A 19510-nucleotide genomic window follows, 5' to 3' on the forward strand; every position below is an offset into this window, starting at 1 on the left:
GGGGGTCACACCATTTTTCAACTGCTGGCCTTTCTGAATCTGGCATTTCAAACTGCATAAGTAGCTCTGCCATATCAACATTAAATATCAAGTTTATTCAAGGTCATCCCATATATAGATGAGACTGACTACCTACAGCCCCAGTGCAAATGAATGACACCTGAAGCCACCCACATCCATTCCACAAGTATTTACTGGAAAACCTGTGCACATAAGGCACCATACGAATCACAGGGAGTGAATAAAATAACGAACAAGGCATCCTCTGTCCTCAATGAATGTATAAACTATCAGGAGAGAGGAGATTCAGATACAACCTACCATCGTATGGGCGTAAATCACACACACCATAAGAGAGGGACAGAGGCTAGGCAAAGCCAAAGGCTAGGCAATATCAAAGGGGGGAAAGGATGAGAAGAAGGGTATCAGGAATAGCTCTGTGGAAGGAGATGGCATTTGAGGGAGCCCTTGAGGGCTGTGAAAGAAACAGGGAAGGGGCATTCTATGCGGAAGAAACAGCATGAGCAAAGACATGGAGCACGGAGCTAGAAAACAAAAAGTACCTTTGGAGACAGTAGCTCAATGCAGCTAGAGCTTAGGTTTTGTTGGGAAGAGCAGTGGAAGATAAAGTTAAAAAGGCACAATAGAGTGAAAAGAAACCTTTAAAGATCTTTTAATCTTCCTATTTAATCTCCCCATTTTATAAAAGAAGCTGACTCAAGGTCATAGTTAAAGATGGAATTAAGAAAAACCCAAGTCTCCTAACTCTTGCTAAGTGTTTATTTCCCCCTTTTGTACCACATGGGTTGCAGCCGGATTACAGAAAAACCTGAATAAAAGATTATATATGAAAGTGCTTTTAAAACTATAAAGTACAGGGGGTATATGGGAAATCTCTGTACCTTCTGCTCAGTAATTCCTATGAACCTAAAACTCTTCTAAAAAACAGTCTATTAAAAAACTGTAAAGTGAGGGGCACCTGGATCACTCAGTCTGTTAAGTGTCCAAGTCTTGGTCTCAGTTCAGTTCTTGATCTCAGGACCGTGAGTTCAAGCCCCAGCATGGAGCCTACTTAAAAAACAAAAAACACAAAGTACCATATGGAATATATCACAATAATTGATTATGCCACACTAATAAGTTCAAACTAAATTCAGGGGGTATAAGGGAAAAGCCTAATTTTAGAGTAGGGAAATAATAAGATCAGACCTATGTTTTAAGGCTCTTTCAAACAAGCTAGTGAGGAAAAGACCTCCAATGAGGAAATCAATTAATAGTTTACTGAAATAGTCCACATGTAGGAACAGACAGCAAAAAGGGATATGAGACTCCCTAAAGCAGTGTTCTCAAAGTGTCATCCTGGTAGGAGCATCAGCATCAATGGGGGGAGGGAAGGGGCTTAGAAATGCATGTTCTCAGGCCCTGTCTCAGACCTACTGGATGAGAAACTTCTAAGGGTGGGGATCAGCAATCTGTTTTAAGAAGCCCTCCAGATGATTCTGAAGCACGCTTTGGTCTGAGAACCCCTGCTCTAGAATTACAGTCAGAATCTGGCAAATGACTGGAAGAGGCAGGAGAATGATACAACTGAATAAAGAAAGAACTGGTCTAGGGAGGGATAGGGAATTTAGTTTTATGTATGTGAGGTTTGCCACACCCCTGGGAAATCCATGGGGAACTACATGCAGTAGATGGTTTTTGATGAAGAGCAGGGGAGGGGAGAAAAGTCAGAACCGGAAATATAGACTACAGCAGAGGTAAGGAGATGAATAAAATAACCTTGAGAGAAAGTATACAAAAATGCACTGATAAAAACCTTCCTGAAGTTTGGCAAATTCATCAAGAACCTTAAAAATGTTTGCAGCATTTGACCCAATAATAACCCACTTCTGGGTTTTCATTCTAAAGATTTAGATATGCATAAAGAGTAATGTTCACAAAAACAAGGGCATTTAACACAGCTTTGGTTCTGAGAAAAACTGGAAACACACTAAAGCCCCCCCCACAGTGGGATGAATGAATAAATGAGGATAAATCCATTTGCCAGAATACAATAGAGCAATTAAAAATTATGTATTCAGGTACCTCATGAATGGGAAATGATTCACAAACAAACATTAAGTGAATAAAACTGGAAATTTTCTAGATGATATAGAAATAATTCTATTATTGTAAAAATAGTATTCATGTATAGCGTATGTGTGTACACACCTATAAGCATTCACATGGGTACCCAAATATAGGTATAAAAATCGGAAGAAAAAAGATCCAAATGTGAATAGTGACTATCTCTGCATTGTGTTGTCACAAGTGACTTTTTCTTCTTTATTCTTTTTTTCCTACATTGTCAACAAAATGAACACAAATCATTTTTATAATTTAAAACATAAAGATTATGATAAAAGTGATCAGAATACGGACAGCCTAGTGCAGTGGAGCGGTTAGGTTTATAGGACAGAAGACAGCAGCCAAGGAAGAAGGAAAGACTCCTGCCGAGAAGTGCAGTGTGAGGGGCCGCGCAGGGCTATAAGCGTTCGGGACAACTGCAAGGCCGACACGAGGAGCCAAGGACAGGGAGGACTGAGAAGAGGCCATGGGACTGGGCCACCAGCAAGTCAAGGTTGGGGGTTGAAAAAGGGTTTGTGTCACACACCTTTCTTTTCCCTTTATCACCCCCTCTCCTCTTTTCCCATCTCCATTTAGAAAAAGCAGCACATTTGGTGACTGGGAGTCCAGTCAATCCTCACCCCACCACTCAGGAGTTCTGTGATCCTGAGCAAGTTTCTTACCTCTCTGAACTCAGTTTCCTCACGTGTAAAATGGGGACTGATATTATTACCTGCCTTCCAGGGTTGTTACAAGAATTCAATGGATTAATATTGTAAGCATTCAGGAGAGTGCCTGATACACAGAAAGCACTCCATAAGTGTTGTCTAGTATTCTATCATTTATCCCTTCAAGTTTTCCCTTCTCCTTCCTTCTAGGCTATCTGTGCCTAGCAAGTACTAACACTGGCATTGCTTAGAGACCCACTTAGACCCACAATCCACTTAGACAAAGCTCCAAAGCCACTGATCTTCAAACCATGGTCCCCAAACCACAAAGCATCCCAACAAAGATTTCCCATAGTCTTCATTATCATTCCTAAAACCACGAGGCACCAATGGAAAAATCCATACCTTTCCACTCTTCTGATTATGCATTTCTGTATTTTTCTGCTAACTCCCTACTGTATCTTCAGTGTCTGACACAGAGCCAGGCACAAAGTAGGGGCTCGAAAAATTTTTGTTGAATGAACACATGAAATTCTTCCTTCTCTATTACTCTGGCAGACATTGATAAGGTGTACCAGAAAGAGCAAATACAAAGCCCCAGCTTCTCTATCTACAAGATACAGGATCCATGGGCTCATCCTTTTTGATCCTTCAGTTCCCTCAGCTATAAACTGAGGATACAAATTTCTATTGCTATCTCATGGGGTTGCTGTGGGGATCAAATCAAACAAAATATTATGTGAAAGGCCACTAAAAAGAATAAAATATCATACAGATGCCAAGTATTATTATTATTATTGTTCTCATAGAGTATATCTGTATCAATAATAGTGAATCAGTGAAAGAGGAGGGAAGATCCTATGAAGCAGTAAATGTTGACTTGAAACTGCCCAAGAATAGGCTAAGCTACATGGAGGCATGTGCAAATCCAATTTCTGGTTCTTCCCCTATCACAGAATTAGATGTAGTCTTAAAAATAAGTCTCTCCAGTTGGTATACCTATATCCTCTAAGTAGCCTAAAAATTCTTCCACTGCCCTTCAGGCAGCACTGAAAATTAAAGGCTTTGGTACATTAGAGAGGCCATTCTATGCCATCCCCTGGACTACACAGTGCTTCCCAATCTAACAGTACACACAGCAGGAGGCCTTAAGCCCAACGACCAGAGCTAGGAGGAGGAGACAGGATGAATGAAGAAGGCAGAGAGCCACTCACTTGGCTGGGGGCAGGGACAACATCTTGTGCATGGTGGAGGTCATTCGGTCTCTGCCCAGACTGAAGGCATCCTTAGTCAGGGACACAGCTTCCTTGGTGAGGTCCATAGTGGCATGTAGAGCCTCCTTTGTGGCATCCTTGGTCATGTGAATAGCACTTGACAATTCTCCCTCAATGTTCTTCAAGGGGATGATCTCGGCCTGTCCATTCACAGCAGTATCCCTGCCATCTGGGGGCTTCAACGCAGCTGGTGAGGTGGATGCCTGGGTTCTGCTCAGTCTCTTGGCCTGTAAGAAATCCACTGCCTCATGGCCCTTCCCTACCTCCTGCTGTGCAAGAGGATCTGAATCCTGTAGCTCTCCATTGCTATGGAGAGGCACTGGCCTATCCTGGGATGCATCCAGATTTTCAACGCCACTGTCCTCCAGAACCTTCTCAGGGCTTGCTGGGCCCTGGTCTGAGGAGGCATCAGACTTCAGCTCCCTATCCTCTGAAGGAGACAGCTCTGAATCGATGAGGCTGGTGGTATCTGAAACTGCAGAGTCAGCTTCAACAGCCGCCGGGGCAGGATGCATGAGCAGAGCCACCTCAGCGCTGGGGAAGAGGACCCCAATGCAAGCTGTCTGGTCCCGCAGAGGAGAGCCAGTCATGGCCTCTGTGTCCTTAGTCAGTTGCTCTTGAAGACCCTGTAGCACCTCCTTCAGGCGGAGCAGAGCCAAGTACTGGTAATGGTCAAGCCTCACGCGGACATGTGCAGGGGAGTGTACAAGCATGTGAACATCTGCTGCATCCTCAAGCTCAGTCAGAGGCCCTTTGCTGTCCACACTACTGCTGCCTTCTCTCAAAACATCCATGACTTCTGTAAGGCCTGACAGGCTTTTCAAATCATGCTCAGTCTTTGACCTTTGATGGGGCACAGCATCAGGGGCAAGGGCCTCAGAATGGACAGGACTGCCAAAGCTAGCGGATGGTTTCAGCCTCCCTTCTGTGGCCAAAAGGAGCTTCCGTGCCTGAGCCTGCTGCCAGCGGAGGGGTAGGCAGGCCCAAATGGACAAGGGGAAGGGGGCCACAAAATTCAAGGTATGGCCTTTGAAGTTCTCTGTTCCCTCAAAGTCCAAGGAGATCTGGGTGAAGTGGATGGACCACAGATCCTGGGAAGCCTTAAGCCTCTGGGGAGGGAGGGTACTGGGTTGAGGGAGGCGGGAATCCACCTGGAAAGCATGATGTAAAAAAAGCATGTGCAGAAGGCTAAAGCCACCTGGAACCTTGGGAAAGTGAACATAATTGGAATGAAAGAACTCAGCAGCCGCAAAACCTCGGAAGAGACTTTGGAGGTCTGGACAACTACAATGTGGGGCATGACGTGTATTGGTGGCAGTCACGCCCGATGCAGAAAAGATGAGGGCCTGAGGACGATGCAACCCAGCCTGCTCTCTCTTCTCCAGCGGGAAGCTAACCTTCAGAGAGAAAATGAAACCCAATTCAGAATGGACATCTGAGTAGCTCCCCAACCTGCTATTAATACATGTGTAAAAGACCGAGCCGCAATACTGTTTTTCTTACTTCTATCAAAGGGACAGAGCAGAACCCTGGATTATAGCCACGGGAGAAATGCAGCTAGGGATGCCAAAAGGGAATGAAAATCCCACTCTCCCCTACCTTCAACCAGAAGGCATCCAGTCGGATATCCAAGTGTTCATCTTTCTGGCTCGAATCTTCCAGCTTGTAGATAGCTTTGAACTGCTCCAAACTGCGGTATAAATCCAGGCAGAAGAGGTTTCCCCAGAGCAAGCTGACAGGATCCATAGTAAACGTCAGACCATTTAACTGAACATAGAGATTGGGACAGGGAACTGGAAAGCAGGAAAAAAAAAAGAATTGCCGTGTACAGAGTAGCAACTCGACTCCTACTTACCAGCTGATACTCATTTTATTACGAAGAAAGCAAAGGTGCATATTTCTACATGGCAGAGTTTTTAACAAAGGTGTGCTAAACTAACTCAAACACCTAAAATTCCTAGAGACAAATGAGAATACAAGCCGTGGCCCCAAGGCTGGCAGATGTGAAGAGCATGAGCTAAACAATAAGAAGTGAGCGGATCAGATGCTTACCTGGAAGCTCCTGATTATCGGGGAAGTAATACTCTGTGAACTCAATATGAATGGCAGAGACCTGAGTGGGAAGATTGTGAAGCTTCCGACTGCAGGAAAGGAGTGTAGATGGCTTCTTACTTGGCTGTCCAGCCGTAGAAACCTACACAACCACACGCAAGTTGCTGTTAGCACCCGTACAGCATCCAGAATAGAATTCCCTCAATTTCCTCTGAGGTCATAGAAAGCCACTGCCACCCTTGCAAAGTCTACCACAGGGAGCAGAGGGCTTTTCACACGTATTGCAGGCATTCTCGCACCTGCTCCCACTATCTGCAAGTTCACTGCTCTCAGGGGAAGGTTGGTAGTAGGGTATCAGAGGAAACTGGGGGAGTCCCAGGTCCTGATCTCAGCAGCCATCCATGCTCAGAAAGAAACAGACCAGTGTTATCAATCCACCCAGAAGTGAGGGAAGCAGCCCCTGAATCCCACAATCTTCTTCACACCTGTTGCCTTCCAAATGTACTGTTCCACCCCTTTCCAACCATGTCTCCCTGCATCCTGGGCTTCTCACCTGGTGGATGTCCAAGTCATCCACCCGTACTACCAGGCAACTAGAGCGCAAGCGATTCCATGCTGGAGGCCGAAAGGCAGCCTGTCGGCCCTGAGAGGGGCTTCTCTCAACGGGGTTCTTTCGAGGACTGGAGAGAGAATCTAAATAAAAATAAGAAAGTAGGAAAGAGAATCAGGTACATTCAACTCTCATTACTAACAGAATTAGGAAAGTAAAAATCCTAAGACACTAAGGCTATATATATGTAGAAAAGAGAGCTTAACTGTCTAGCTCCTAGAAGGAACTCAAAAATTGTATTCTCCTTAAGACCAAGGCCACAGTCTCTGGAATAAAGGTGACAACAACCTCTCCTCAACACTGCAACTAGTCCTAAAGACAACTAGGACTCTGTAAAGAAAAAAAGTCACTGATGTCTTTCCATGGGATCAGGTTGGGATAATTAGCTAGTCCGGTGCTTTACCTTCACTGGATATTCAAAAGTAAATAGCAACAGGCTAAGCAATGGGAGTCCTCCAGCTCCTTGTAACCTACCTGCTTTCCTCCTGAAGGGAGAATCTACCCCCAGGTGCCAGGGCGGTTTGAGACCCGTCTCTTCATGCCACTTCTCCATTTTACTCTGAAATTCCATCACCAGCTTCTGGGCCCACTGGACTCGTGTCTCCATGGCCTCACAGTGCCGTACCCAATGTTTGCAGCTGTCACCTATGCAACAAAGAAGCAAAAAGATTTCAGTCCAAGATCATGATCCAACATTCTGATTTTTCCCTTCCATTGGTATAGTCATAGTTCAGAATCTGATCCCTCACCCCAATCCAGATTTCTCTGGGGTAAGTAAAAATTATCTAGTGACAACACTCAAGTTCTTCTGGATTCCATATGTGATTTTTCCCTAAGGTTCCCTAAAAGGCCAGCTGCTGACTGTCACTATCTTTGACCATGGACTACTAGGAAGGCTCTAAAACTAGTGGAAGTAAGGGGCAGAGCATAGAGTCAAAAGCAACATCTCAAGCACTGCCTCTCCTACTTCTTCCCATCACTGATAAAGAATCATCAATAGTAGACCCGACAAGTTTCTTGAAGAGGGCTATTCCCAACACCCCTCTGAGCTGCAACTCCTGGCACCCTCCTGCTGGACAGTCAGGAATGAACCCAAGAATCTGTCCTCAATACACGGGTACCTGGGACACACTAGAACTGCTGCTATTTAGAATTGTCCTACCTGCCCAGTGGAAGGGGTAATAGTCAAATGCCATCTTGCGGAAAGTAAGCTGCATTGCACCACCCATGAGTCTGTTTGCAGAGACACCTATAAAAGAAAAAGAAAGGTGAACAACGCAGAAGAAACAAAGAAGCCTAAATACCACTTGAAGTATTTAAGTCCTCTGAGCATCAGTTCCAAAGCCTGAGGGCGCCTGGGTGGCTCAGTCCGTTAAGCGACCAACTCTTGATTTCAGCTCAGGTCATGATCTCTGTCCCGGTTGTGAGATTGAGCCTCACGTCCAGCTCCACGCTGGGTGTGGAGCCTGCTTAAGACTCTCTCTCTTTCTCTCTCCCCCACCCCACCCCCACCCCACTGCCTCCCCTCTCTCTCTACAAAAAAAAAAAAAAAAAAAGAAAAAAAAAAGTCTGGTTGATACACAAGTGCAACTGAAAGGCCAGGGTGTCAAGTGATTTGCAAGTCTGAGGCCCTCCTCTCTTGATTTATAATGGTCAACGGACAACACCCAAAAAAGGTATATCCCATTATCTCTGTAAATGGCTGCCAGATTTCCAGAAAGGCAAAAGAAACTGCAAAACTCAGGGTTCAGGAATTACAATCCTAGGTATCCCACTGACACATTCTAAAATCCTGATTGGTTCCCCCAAACCTAACAATGCTAGGATTGCTGTTCCTCGGCCCAACACCTGGAGAGGCATAAGCCAAATTCCCCCCAAAACAGAACCCACATTATTTCCTTTCATATCCTGGCCTCAGAGCTAATTAGACAATCACTACATAAAATACATACACAGTACCATGGAACACCAAAACACTGCACTAACAAGGACATTTGTAAAATACACATACAGGATATTGTAGGTAAACTGGAATTTTTAGCATCAAGTCAAATACTGTATTATATTTATCTTGAATTTACATTTAATTCTTACTAAATGAATGAACCTTCCCTATTTCTTTTTTTTTTAAGATTTTATTTATTTATTTGTCAGAGAGAGAGAGCACAAGCAGGGGGAGCGGCAGGCGGAGGGAGAAGCAGACTCCCCGCTGAGCAGGGAGCCCGATGCGGGGCTCGATCCCAACCTGAGTCGAAGGCAGATGCTTAACTGACTGAGCCACCAAGGCGCCCCAAACTTTCCCTATTTCTACCTTACCTCTCCAACTACATTCTAAGAATTGTTAGTAGAGTAGTTAGAATAGACACTACTTCTCCTACATATGCATATTGTCTGACCTACCCTGTTCTACATTTCTATCTCTTATTAGGGTGAAGGGAAATACCATGGGATCCTCTGGGTATAAGCTGGTACATTTCCGTCTAGTCTGGATTTCACCACCTCAAGTTCTGGACTAATCACCATCCTACACTCATGTTCCTTCTTCTCAATCTTTTTGTTCGTTATCACTACCTCTAAGGAGCTTATTTAGACATTTTTTTCATAATTGCCTCTTCATGAAATCTTCATACCACAGATATACTATATATCTGCTTATGTACTATGTCTGTCTGTGCTTTATACATAAAAAGAATGAATACAGGGGCGCCTGGGTGGCTCAGTTGGCTAAGCGTCTGCCTTCGGCTCAGATCATGATCCCAGGGTCCTGGGATCAAGCCCCACGTCGGGCTCCCTACTCAATGGGGAGCCTGCTTCTCCCTCTGCCTCTACCCCCCCACCCTGTGCTCGCTCTCACTTGCTCTATCTCAAATAAATAAATAAAATCTTTTTTTTTTAAAGATTTTATTTATTTATTTGACAGAGAGAGACACAGTGAGAGAAGGAACACAAGTAGGGGGAGTGGGAGAGGGAGAAGCAGGTTTCCTGCAGAGCAGGGAGCCCGATGCAGGGCTTGATCCCAGGATGCTGGGATCATGACCTGAGCCGAAGGCAGATGCTTAACTGACTGAGCCACCCAGGTGCCCCAATAAATAAAATCTTAAAAAAAGATTTTTATTCAATGCAAGGTAACAAAAGACTAAATAATTCTTTTAAATTAAAAGTTAAATTTAAAAACTTAAAGCTATTAATATTTAACAACTTTATAAATATATTTGCTGAGTAACCTTTAATGAAACTTATTATATAAATTATAATGTATCAAATTATATATGCAAATTAGCAATTTATAGAAATACACAACAGCAATATAACCAAATTTTTAATTATTCAAAAGTATTTTTCAGCAAAAAAACAGAAAATTTAAATAAATTTCTTAAAATTAATTTTAGTGAACTTTTTTTTTTTTAAGTAAGCTCTATGCCCAATGTTGGGCTTGAACTCACTACCCTGAGATCAAGAGTCACATGCTCTACCGACTGAGCCAGCCAGGCACCCCTTAGTAAACTTAACTTTTAACTTTTGCTTGATGAGAAAAAATCTTTTAGCTTATCTAGCTGCTAGGTATTCGTTCAGACTGGGTCAATATTTTTTCTTTTCTGCATTTAATGAATGATTTGCTGAATGTCTTGTAGAATTAAATAATAAAATAGAAACTATTTTTATTTAATTCTTGAAGTTCAAATCACAAAAGCACTGAGGCTCAAATATAACAACACTGACAAGGCAGCCAAAGGCAGTCAGGAGGCATGTGCAAGGCCCCTCCTACTGTATGACTTTGAGATTAAGCAATCAATTGGGAGAAAGTCCTCCAATCACAGCCATCTATTCACCATATTTTGTGTATCTTCCATGAACTCAATGTCAATGCTCCTCACATGATACCCAAGAAAACCCAATGAAAGAAATTAAGTACCAAGGAATAAAATTTTGTCATGCAGGGTTAAGCTTTGGAAGGGCACAAACTATTGTTACAGCTAAGATTGTTTTTTGCTCCCACACCTCACCAAAGCCAATTTTTTAATGTCAAGAATAGAAAAACTCAAGACAGAAGGAAGATCAGTGGTTCCTTAGAGCTGCAAAATGGAAAGTGACAACTAATGGGTACATGATTTGTTTTAGGGAGGGCAAAAATGTTCTAAAATTAGATTGCACAACCCCATGAATATACTAAAAAAACACTGAGTTGTATATTCTAAATGCGTGAATTGTATGGAATGTGAATTCGATCTCAATAAAGCTGTTTAAAATGAAAGAGCCAATTTGCAACTGCTGTTGGGTGATACCATCCTAGTTAAAAATGCATAACTGAGGCTACTGGAGGTAGAGGGTTTCACAGCAATGCTCCCTCCATTGGAATTATTTAGATGTAAAAGAACAATAAACTACATAGACTGAGCATATTAAAATAGGGTCTAGAATTAAAATCAAAATCAAATAGAATTACCAATTACCAACATATTTAATTATAAACACATAATCATACAAGAGACATAAATGGTAAATAGTGTCCATAAATGACTAATTAAAATTCTCCAGTGAGCTGGTGGGATGAGGACAGCATGGCCTTAAGAGTGATAAAGAAAGTTTTTGGCTCACAGGCCTCATTCTAAGGAAAAAGAATTAAAAAGAGGCAGGCGACACTCTTCCCCATCAACTACTAACCTCTTCTCTGAAGGCTGGAATATACACTGCTCCAATTTTATTTTAAGAGATAGTGCTGCCCCACCTCAAGCCAAGCTGTCCCCGAGGACCCACCCAGTTTCCAATAATTTCACCTCCAATACCAAGGGAAAGGTAAGCATGTTACTCAAGGGCTCAACATCCCAGGCTATGGTGTCCCTTAATGAAAAAGCAGGTAAATCCCTTTCACGAAGATGGTACCAAAGGCAAAGAAGGAAGCCCCTGCTTCTCCCAAAGCCAAAGCCAAAGCCAAGGTTTCGAAGGCCTTTTGAAAGGCATCCACAGTCACAAAAAAAAAGAAGATCCACACGTCACCGAAATTCCGACAACCCAAGACACTGCATCTCCAAAGGCACCCTAAATATCCTCAAAAGAGCGCCCCCAGGAGAAACAAGCTTGATCACTATGCCATCATCAAGTTCCCCCTGACCATTGAGTCAACCATGAAGAAAATAGAAGACAACAACACACTTGTGTTCATTGTGGATGTCAAGGCCAACAAGCACCAGATCAAACAGGCTGTGAAGAAGCTCTAGGACACTGACGTGACAAAAGTCAACACCTTGATCAGGCCTGATGGAGAGAAGGCATATGTTCGACTGGCTCCTGACTATGAGGCTTTGGATGTTGCCAACAAAACTGGAATCATCTAAACTGAGTCCAGCTAGCTAAATCTAAAATGTAAATGTAGGGGTGCCTGGGTGGCTCAGTCGTTAAGCGTCTGCCTTCGGCTCGGGTCGTGGTCCCAGGGTCCTGGGATCGACCCCCGCATCGGGCTCCCTGCTCGGCGGGAAGCCTGCTTCTCCCTCTCCCACTGCCCCTTCTTGTGTTCCCTCTCTCGCTGTGTCTCTCTCTGTCAAATAAATAAATAAATTCTTAAAAAAAAAATAAATAAATAAATAAATAAATAAATAAATAAATAAAACGTAAATGTAGCCTTTAAGGACCCTCTAGAGTCCAAAAGAACTTTCTGTGATGATGAAAATCTTTTATGGTCTGTAGATTGTACTGAGTACTTGAAATGTGACTGGTGCAAATGAGGAACTGAATTTTTAGTTTACTTAATTTTAACAGCCACATGTGGCTATTGGCTACCATACTGGACACACAGCTCCAGAGCAATGCTATCTATTAGAAATATAATGTGAGCCACATAAGTAATTTTAAATTTTCTAGTAGCCATATGAAAAAAAGTTCTTTAAAAAGGTGAAATTAATTTTAACAATACCTACTACTTAAATGAATATAATCAACATTTTATCAATTTCCACATACACTCTATATGAAAATAATTATCAAGGTATTCTACACTCTTGTTTTCTACTATATCTTCAAAATCCCATGCGTATATTATATTTGCAGCCCATCTCAATTTGGATCAGCCAACAGTAGTTATATGTGGCTGCATATTAGAACAACTCCAGAGAATCGTACAGCCCTTTCTGTACCACTAGTTCTCCCTTCCCTTTTCTCCCCAGATCCCAGGAGAAGAGTCAAATTCACAAGAACTTGTTCTGTTCCTTGCTCCTTAACAGAGTCATACACCACACCTGGGTAAGGCAGGTTGGGAGTTATCCCTGTATCTAAAAATATCTCATCCAAAAATTCCCTAAATTCCAGATTTGTAGTTTAATTTAGTTTAATAAATAAATACATGAGGGCTGCAGAGGAAGCTAGTCATTCATATCTTAGTGTGGATTATGGGTCCTGGCCATATGAAGAGGACAGTGCTAAATACCCCTCATCAAGCAAGAGGACGAAACTCTCAATAATACACTCTTAAATAAAGACCTCTGAAAGGATTCAAAACAAAACAAGAGAAAAAACCCAAAGCATTTAGAGTAACACTTGGAAGAAACAACCAAACAAAATAATAATCATTTTAGGAAAGAACTTCCAAAATAAGTGGGTGGCAAACCAGTGAGCAATTTATTTCTTATGGTCGCAAAAGCAATCTTTATGTTGTCACGGCTCCTTTTAGCTGTCTCAGAGTAGGAGTAGATGGGGGCTGAAGTCACTTCAACACCAAAGAATAGCAAAGCAAGAGAGACAATGCTGCTTGGAGCCCCAGAAAGAAAAGGTAAGTTCCCCTGAGGAAACAGTCTAGGTGTCATTAAGAGGCAGACATAACCTTCAGAAAGGATAAGGCAGCATGAGAAAAATCTACTATATATTAGAGCATCTCAAGCCAAGAGGTGGTGCAAAGGGGACCATAAAGGAAATGTAGACAGGGTATTAAAGGAACAGGCAGCAGAGGGATAATAATACTGAGTATGTGCCTATAATTAAGGTCCTCCAGATTCAGTATATCATTTCAGTTGAGCGTGACAACAACCAATGTGGTAAAGGAGTCATATATGATTTAACTCAAGATCACAAATGAAGAAACTCAGAGAGCTTAAGCAAGAGGCTAAGTGATTTCCCCAAGGCTCATGAAGGGAAAAAATGAGTCCAATTCCTTTTTCATTTTGAATAAACATATATGTCTATGTAATACTAACTGTCCTAATGAATGAAAAGCATAATGAGAATACAACATAACCTCTCTGCTTGGGAAGAGGGCATTTACACATAAAAAATATTTAAATTGACTCAAAAATCTGAAAATCCTGGAGTTTCCTATACTTGAATTTACTTTCCTAAAAGTTATACCAGTGGTCAGCATTGCCCAAGATATGCTGGGGAGGAAAAAAGTACACTCTGCTTGAGCTCTGCCCCTGAGGACTCTCTCTTAGTGAGGCCTGGGAGAGTGCTGGCCTCTGTATTTTACTAAGTATTGCTGGTGGTCCCGCTGCACCCTAAAGGCTAAAAGCACTACTTCCCACCAACAGAGCAAGAGACACCACCGGAGACTGAGGCCCAAGGAATGCCTGGGATTAAGGGAAGCCAACCAAAGTACTCCACAGCATCTTGAAAAGAGCTGAAGGTACTGACGGACCACCCAGCCCAGGCTCAGGCCTAACAGAGTACCTGGCTCTCGGGACTGGCTATCATCGCAAATGTGCAGGTCCAGACGGGAGATGAGCAGATGGTAGGAGGACTCCTTCACATCAAATCTCTCAAAGTACTGGCTGAGGCGACTGCTGCTGCTGCTGCCCTGGCCGCCCCCGAACGCCTGGGCCCAGGACTGCTGGGCACTGGGAGCAGGTGGGGTGATCTATACGTGACAGGGAGAAAAACAAGACGTCCAAACCCAGAGAGGCTCCTCACACAGGCTTTCTTAAGCTTTAGCTTTTTAGTGAAGAAAGCCACAATTTAGCAAGATGCCCCCTCCCTCTCATAACTAACTGTTCACCTGGTAGCTCACTTAGGTCTGTCTCACCTAAATAACCCAAACTCCGAAAAGCCTAATTATAATTAGTCTTGTAACTCCAGTCAGAGTACTGTTCTGAGGTTTGAAGTGCCCCCCAAGCTCTCACCCCCCAGGACTTAGCTGACTGATGCTAAAACACTGCCTCCAGAAAGTCTTTCTTAAATGCCCTCTTTCAGCCTGTGTAGTTAGATGCCTCTTCTTTGTATTCTCATGGCATAGTGTCTACCTATATACAGCACTTACCACCTCCTATTATAATAACTTGTTTATAGTCCATATTTAAAGACAGTCAGAGCTCCAACGACAGGAACAAGAGGCTTATTTTACTTTTCCTTCCCAGTGGCTAGTACTATATAGCTAACACACCGGAGGCACCCAATGAAGAGAATAAATGAATAAATTAGAAGCACAAACAAAGCCTATGCAAATGACAAATGTCCCAGATAAGCCTATGAAGTCTAGACCCCACCTATGTTGGTATGAATTAGGTCTGGCCCTCCATCTCCCTAGCCCCACCCAGGGTATGTGTTTTGCCTCTAACCTGTACAGGCTCGGGGGCCAGGCTCTTTCTCTGCTGGGCTGACTTCTCCATTGCCTCACTCAGTGACTCTGCATACTTCATCATAGCCTTGAGCTGCGAGTCAGTTAGCACCCAGAGCAGGTCATCCAACAGGAACATCAGCTTGGAGGCTACCACATTGCAATCTTTGGTCTGAAGGGGCCACATAAAACATGGGGTTCAACATCTGGTATCATTCCAACTCCTCAATGGGACTATTACTTGATTAATTTCAGAGAGGGCTTTTCAGAACATGAAAGGAAAGCAGCAAACACTATGGAGAGTCAATTTCTTACAAAACTACTAAAGTTTTCTGCGATTAACAAGAAACAACAGCAGTCAACGGCCAGGTGCCTATGTCAGTGTTCCTATATGGGTAAAAATTGTGGTTTCCAAAATTCAGGTGACAAGGAGGGGCAAATGTTCACAGGAATGTTCTGTGCAACACTGAATTACAGGCCTGCCCCTTTTGATTGTCATTCCTGGGGCCAGTAACATTCAAAAAACAGAGAACAACAACTCCCAGGCTGTCTAGGAGAATAAAAGATGGAAGTTTTCATTAGGGCAGAGAACATACTCACTCTTCTCTTGAGGGCTATCTGGATCCTGCCTTGGTTGGTAATAAGCCTCAGTGGAGTGGTGACTGGGTCCTGATCACCATTGTCTGTAGCATCTGCCTCAATTCGAAGTGTTTGCCAAGTTATTTCCTTAAATGTTAAAACCTAGAAGGAGAGAAAGTAAAATCCCTTAATTCTATGGATGAAATTAACCAAGAGGCAGGAAGTCCAAGGGGAAAAGACGAGCAAAACAGAAACTCCCACCATTCTCAGTTGGGATCCTACCAATAGAATGCAGTGAATCAGAGATCCCTAAGAGAAGAAAGCATGTAGCAATAACACTGGGATTCTTGGGTTCACAGGAATGGGGGACATATCTGAGGAAATCCCCAAAGCAGGAATAATATCCTTTAAAAATCAGTCCTATTTTGAATCTCCTTTAAAAATCAGTCCTATTTTGAATCTCCCCATTCTCTCCTCTTGCAATACTGGGGCTGTCACCTCTCCTCGGTGGGGGTCAGTGATGCGGGTGAAGCGGAGGTCACTCTGCTGCCAGTTAGGGTTGACGCTGTAGCCCTGGAGCTGCCACAATTCAAAAGAAGCGTGGAAGGCCTTGGAGTGAATCTTGATGGTGATGGAATTGACGATGATGAACATCCCCTCCACCACCTTCTCGGCAAAGCCATACTCACTACAACAAATGAGGCAGAGCGATGTTCAGAAGCAGGTGAAACTTTGTGCACACTCTTTATACTGGAAGACATCAGACAAGATTATTAACACTGTCTCTCTTTGGGTGCTAGAACTATGAATGATTTCTTTCTTTATTTCTCTCTTCCTATTTCTACTTACAGTTTTTAAATTTTGAAAATTTTTTATGATGCAATACTCTTTTTAATTGGATTTTTTGAGGAACAAAATAAAAGAAAAAGAGTTGACCTAGAAATAATCTCCCTTCTGTTAGAAAGAATAAATTGAAAAATATTTTTATAATCCACAAACTACGTAAATTTGAATGTTGTACATGAGGGAAGGTATAACTAAAGAAAGGAAATACTAGGTTTCTATAAAATCTTCAAAGACACAGCATACTCTGCAAAGGTAGTGGAAAGAGGAAAGAAGTACAGCCAAGTGAGCAAGAGGTCAAGAACAATTCCAACTCTCTACCCTGTCAAATATATCCCAAAGAGCATAGCTGTACTTCCACAGTGAGAGGTCAGAAATGGCAAGGAGAGAATTGAAGGCCATCTTAAAGTTCTTCTGGATGTAGAAAACACAGACATTCTTTTTTTTTTTTTTTAAGATTTTTATTTATTTATTTAACAGAGAGAGAGAGAGAGAGCACAAGTAGGCAGAGCGGCAGACAGAGGGAGAGGGAGAAGCAGGCTCTCCGCCAAGCAGGGAGCCCGATGTGGGGCTTGATCCCAGGACCCTGGGATCATGACCTGAGCCGAAGGCAGCCGCTTAACAGACTGAACCACCCAGGCGCCCTGAAAACAAAGACATTCTTGACATGTAAATGAAATCAGTTCTCATTACAAGAGATAAAAAGGTGTGGAAATTATAAACTGGAAAAAAATATATTTGCAATCTATATCATAAAGGGCTAACACCTCTAATGTATAAAGAGCTTCAAGAAACTGAAAAGAAGGGGCGCCTGGGTGGCTCAGTCGTTAAGCGTCTGCCTTCAGCTCAGGTCACGATCCCAGGGTCCTGGGATCGAGCCCCGCATCGGGCTCCCTGCTCAGCGGGAAGCCTGCTTCTCCCTTTCCCACTCCCCCTGCTTGTGTTCCCTCTCTCGCTGTGTCTCTCTCTGTCAAATAAATAAATAAATTCTTAAAAAAAAAAAAAAGAAACTGAAAAGAAAAAGACCTACAGGCCAATAAAAACGGGACAAAGTATGGACAGTTCACAGAGAAGTGCAAATGATATTAAACATAAAAATGTTCAACCTCACTCATAAATCACAATTATGCCAAGAGACACTTAATTTATAATAGAGGTGACAGAGTAGTAGGGAAAAGATGGTCTTTCAATAACAGTGCACGGTCAATTTGAAGATATTGACAGGGAAAAAATAGTATTAACTCCTATTTTACATCAAACAAAAAAAAATAATCAGTTTTAAGACTGTATCTAAATGTGTAAGGTCAAACAATAAAACTTTTAGAAGAAAACAAAAAAGAATATTTTCATGGCTTAGGACAGGAAAAGAGCCCTTAAACAGGACTCAAAAAGGGCTAAGCATAAAGGGGAAAAAAAGGTATACTGGACTACATTAGAATTAATCATTTCTGTTCAACAAAAAAGCAATATTAAGAGTGATAGTGATGCTCAACATCACTCATCATCAGGGAAATGCAAATGAAAACCACAATGAGATATCACCTCACATCTGTCAAAATGGCTAGTATCAAAGCAACAAGAAACAACTGTTGGCAAGGATGTGAAGAAAAGGAAACCTTTGTGCACTGTTGGTGGGAATGGCAATTTGGTGCAGCCACTGTGGAAAATAATATGGAGGTTCCTCAAAAAACTAAAAAGAGAAGTATCATACAATCCAGTAATTCTACTTCTAGGTATTTACTTGAGGAAAATGACAACACTAATTCAAGAAGGTATCTGCATCCCTATTTATTGCAGCATTATTTACAATAGTCAAGATATGGAAGCAACCCAATTGTCCATAAATAGATAAATGGATAAAGAAGATGTGCTATACACACACACACACACACACACACACACACACACACACACACACAATGGAATATTACTCAGCTATAAAAAAGAATGAAATCTTGCCATTTGTGACAACATGGGTGAACCTAGAAGGCATTAGGCTAAGTAAAACAAGTCAGACAAAGAAAGACAAATACCATATGATTTCACTTATATGTGGAATCTAAAACACAAAACAAATGAACAACCAAAACAAAAACAAATTCATAAATACAGAGAACAAACTGGTGGTTGCCAGAGGGGAGGGGTAGGAGGAGTGGGCAAAATAGGAGAAGTGATGAAGAGGTACATACTTCAAGTAATAAAATAAATCAGTCATGAGGATGAAAAGTACAGCACAGGGAATATAGTCAATAATATTGCAATAATATATGATAACTATACTTATCATTATGAGCACTACATAATGTGTAGAACTGTCAAATCACTATATTGTACACCTGAAACCAATAAAACATTGTATATCAACTATACTTAAAAAGAAAAAAAGGAAGCAACACCAGGGATGAGCAGGTACAGAGAAAAGGCCATGTGAGGAAATGCTCAGGAGTCAGCATCTGCAAGCCAAGGAGAGAGGCCTCAGGACCTGCTGATACCTTGATAATAGACTTCAAGCCCCCAGAACTATGAGAAAATAAATTTCAACTATTTAGGCACCCAGTCTATGGTATTATGTCATGGTAGTCATAGCAAACCAATACAAATGGATACAGAGTTCCAATTTCAGAAGATGAAAAAGCTCTAGAGATTTGTTGCAGGATGTGAGTTCAGTTAACACTACTGAACTGCACACTTAAAAATGGTTAAGATGGGGGCACCTGGGTGTCTCAGTTGGTTAAGTGTCTGCCTTCGGCTCAGGTCATGATCCCAGAATCCTGGGATCGAGCCCCACATCAGCTCCCTGCTCAGTGGGGAGTCTGCTTCTCCCTCTCTCTACTGCTACCCCTGC

The 19510-nt window shown here is 42.4% G+C and overlaps 1 protein-coding gene and 1 pseudogene across 4 annotated transcripts in view; one reads left to right on the forward strand and one right to left on the reverse strand.

Annotated features, from left to right (window-relative positions):
- Positions 1-19510, reverse strand: part of BLTP3A (bridge-like lipid transfer protein family member 3A) — a 62306-nt gene that overhangs the window by 11423 nt on the left and 31373 nt on the right. For 3 of the 4 annotated variants that reach the window (XM_036096133.2, XM_036096128.2, XM_078055466.1), the window contains exons 5-14: positions 16321-16510; positions 15844-15984; positions 15245-15415; positions 14361-14547; positions 7873-7959; positions 7185-7355; positions 6654-6793; positions 6101-6242; positions 5648-5841; positions 3989-5445 (exon numbers count right to left, since the gene is read on the reverse strand). In XM_036096133.2, the coding sequence (XP_035952026.2) occupies positions 3989-5445; positions 5648-5841; positions 6101-6242; positions 6654-6793; positions 7185-7355; positions 7873-7959; positions 14361-14547; positions 15245-15415; positions 15844-15984; positions 16321-16510 (2880 nt within the window). The other variant, XM_036096141.2, reaches the window with a different exon arrangement.
- Positions 11437-12043, forward strand: LOC118538442 (large ribosomal subunit protein uL23 pseudogene; annotated as a pseudogene).

Source organism: Halichoerus grypus, chromosome 9 (genome assembly GCF_964656455.1).
Source record: "Halichoerus grypus chromosome 9, mHalGry1.hap1.1, whole genome shotgun sequence".
Lineage (NCBI taxonomy): Eukaryota > Metazoa > Chordata > Mammalia > Carnivora > Phocidae > Halichoerus > Halichoerus grypus.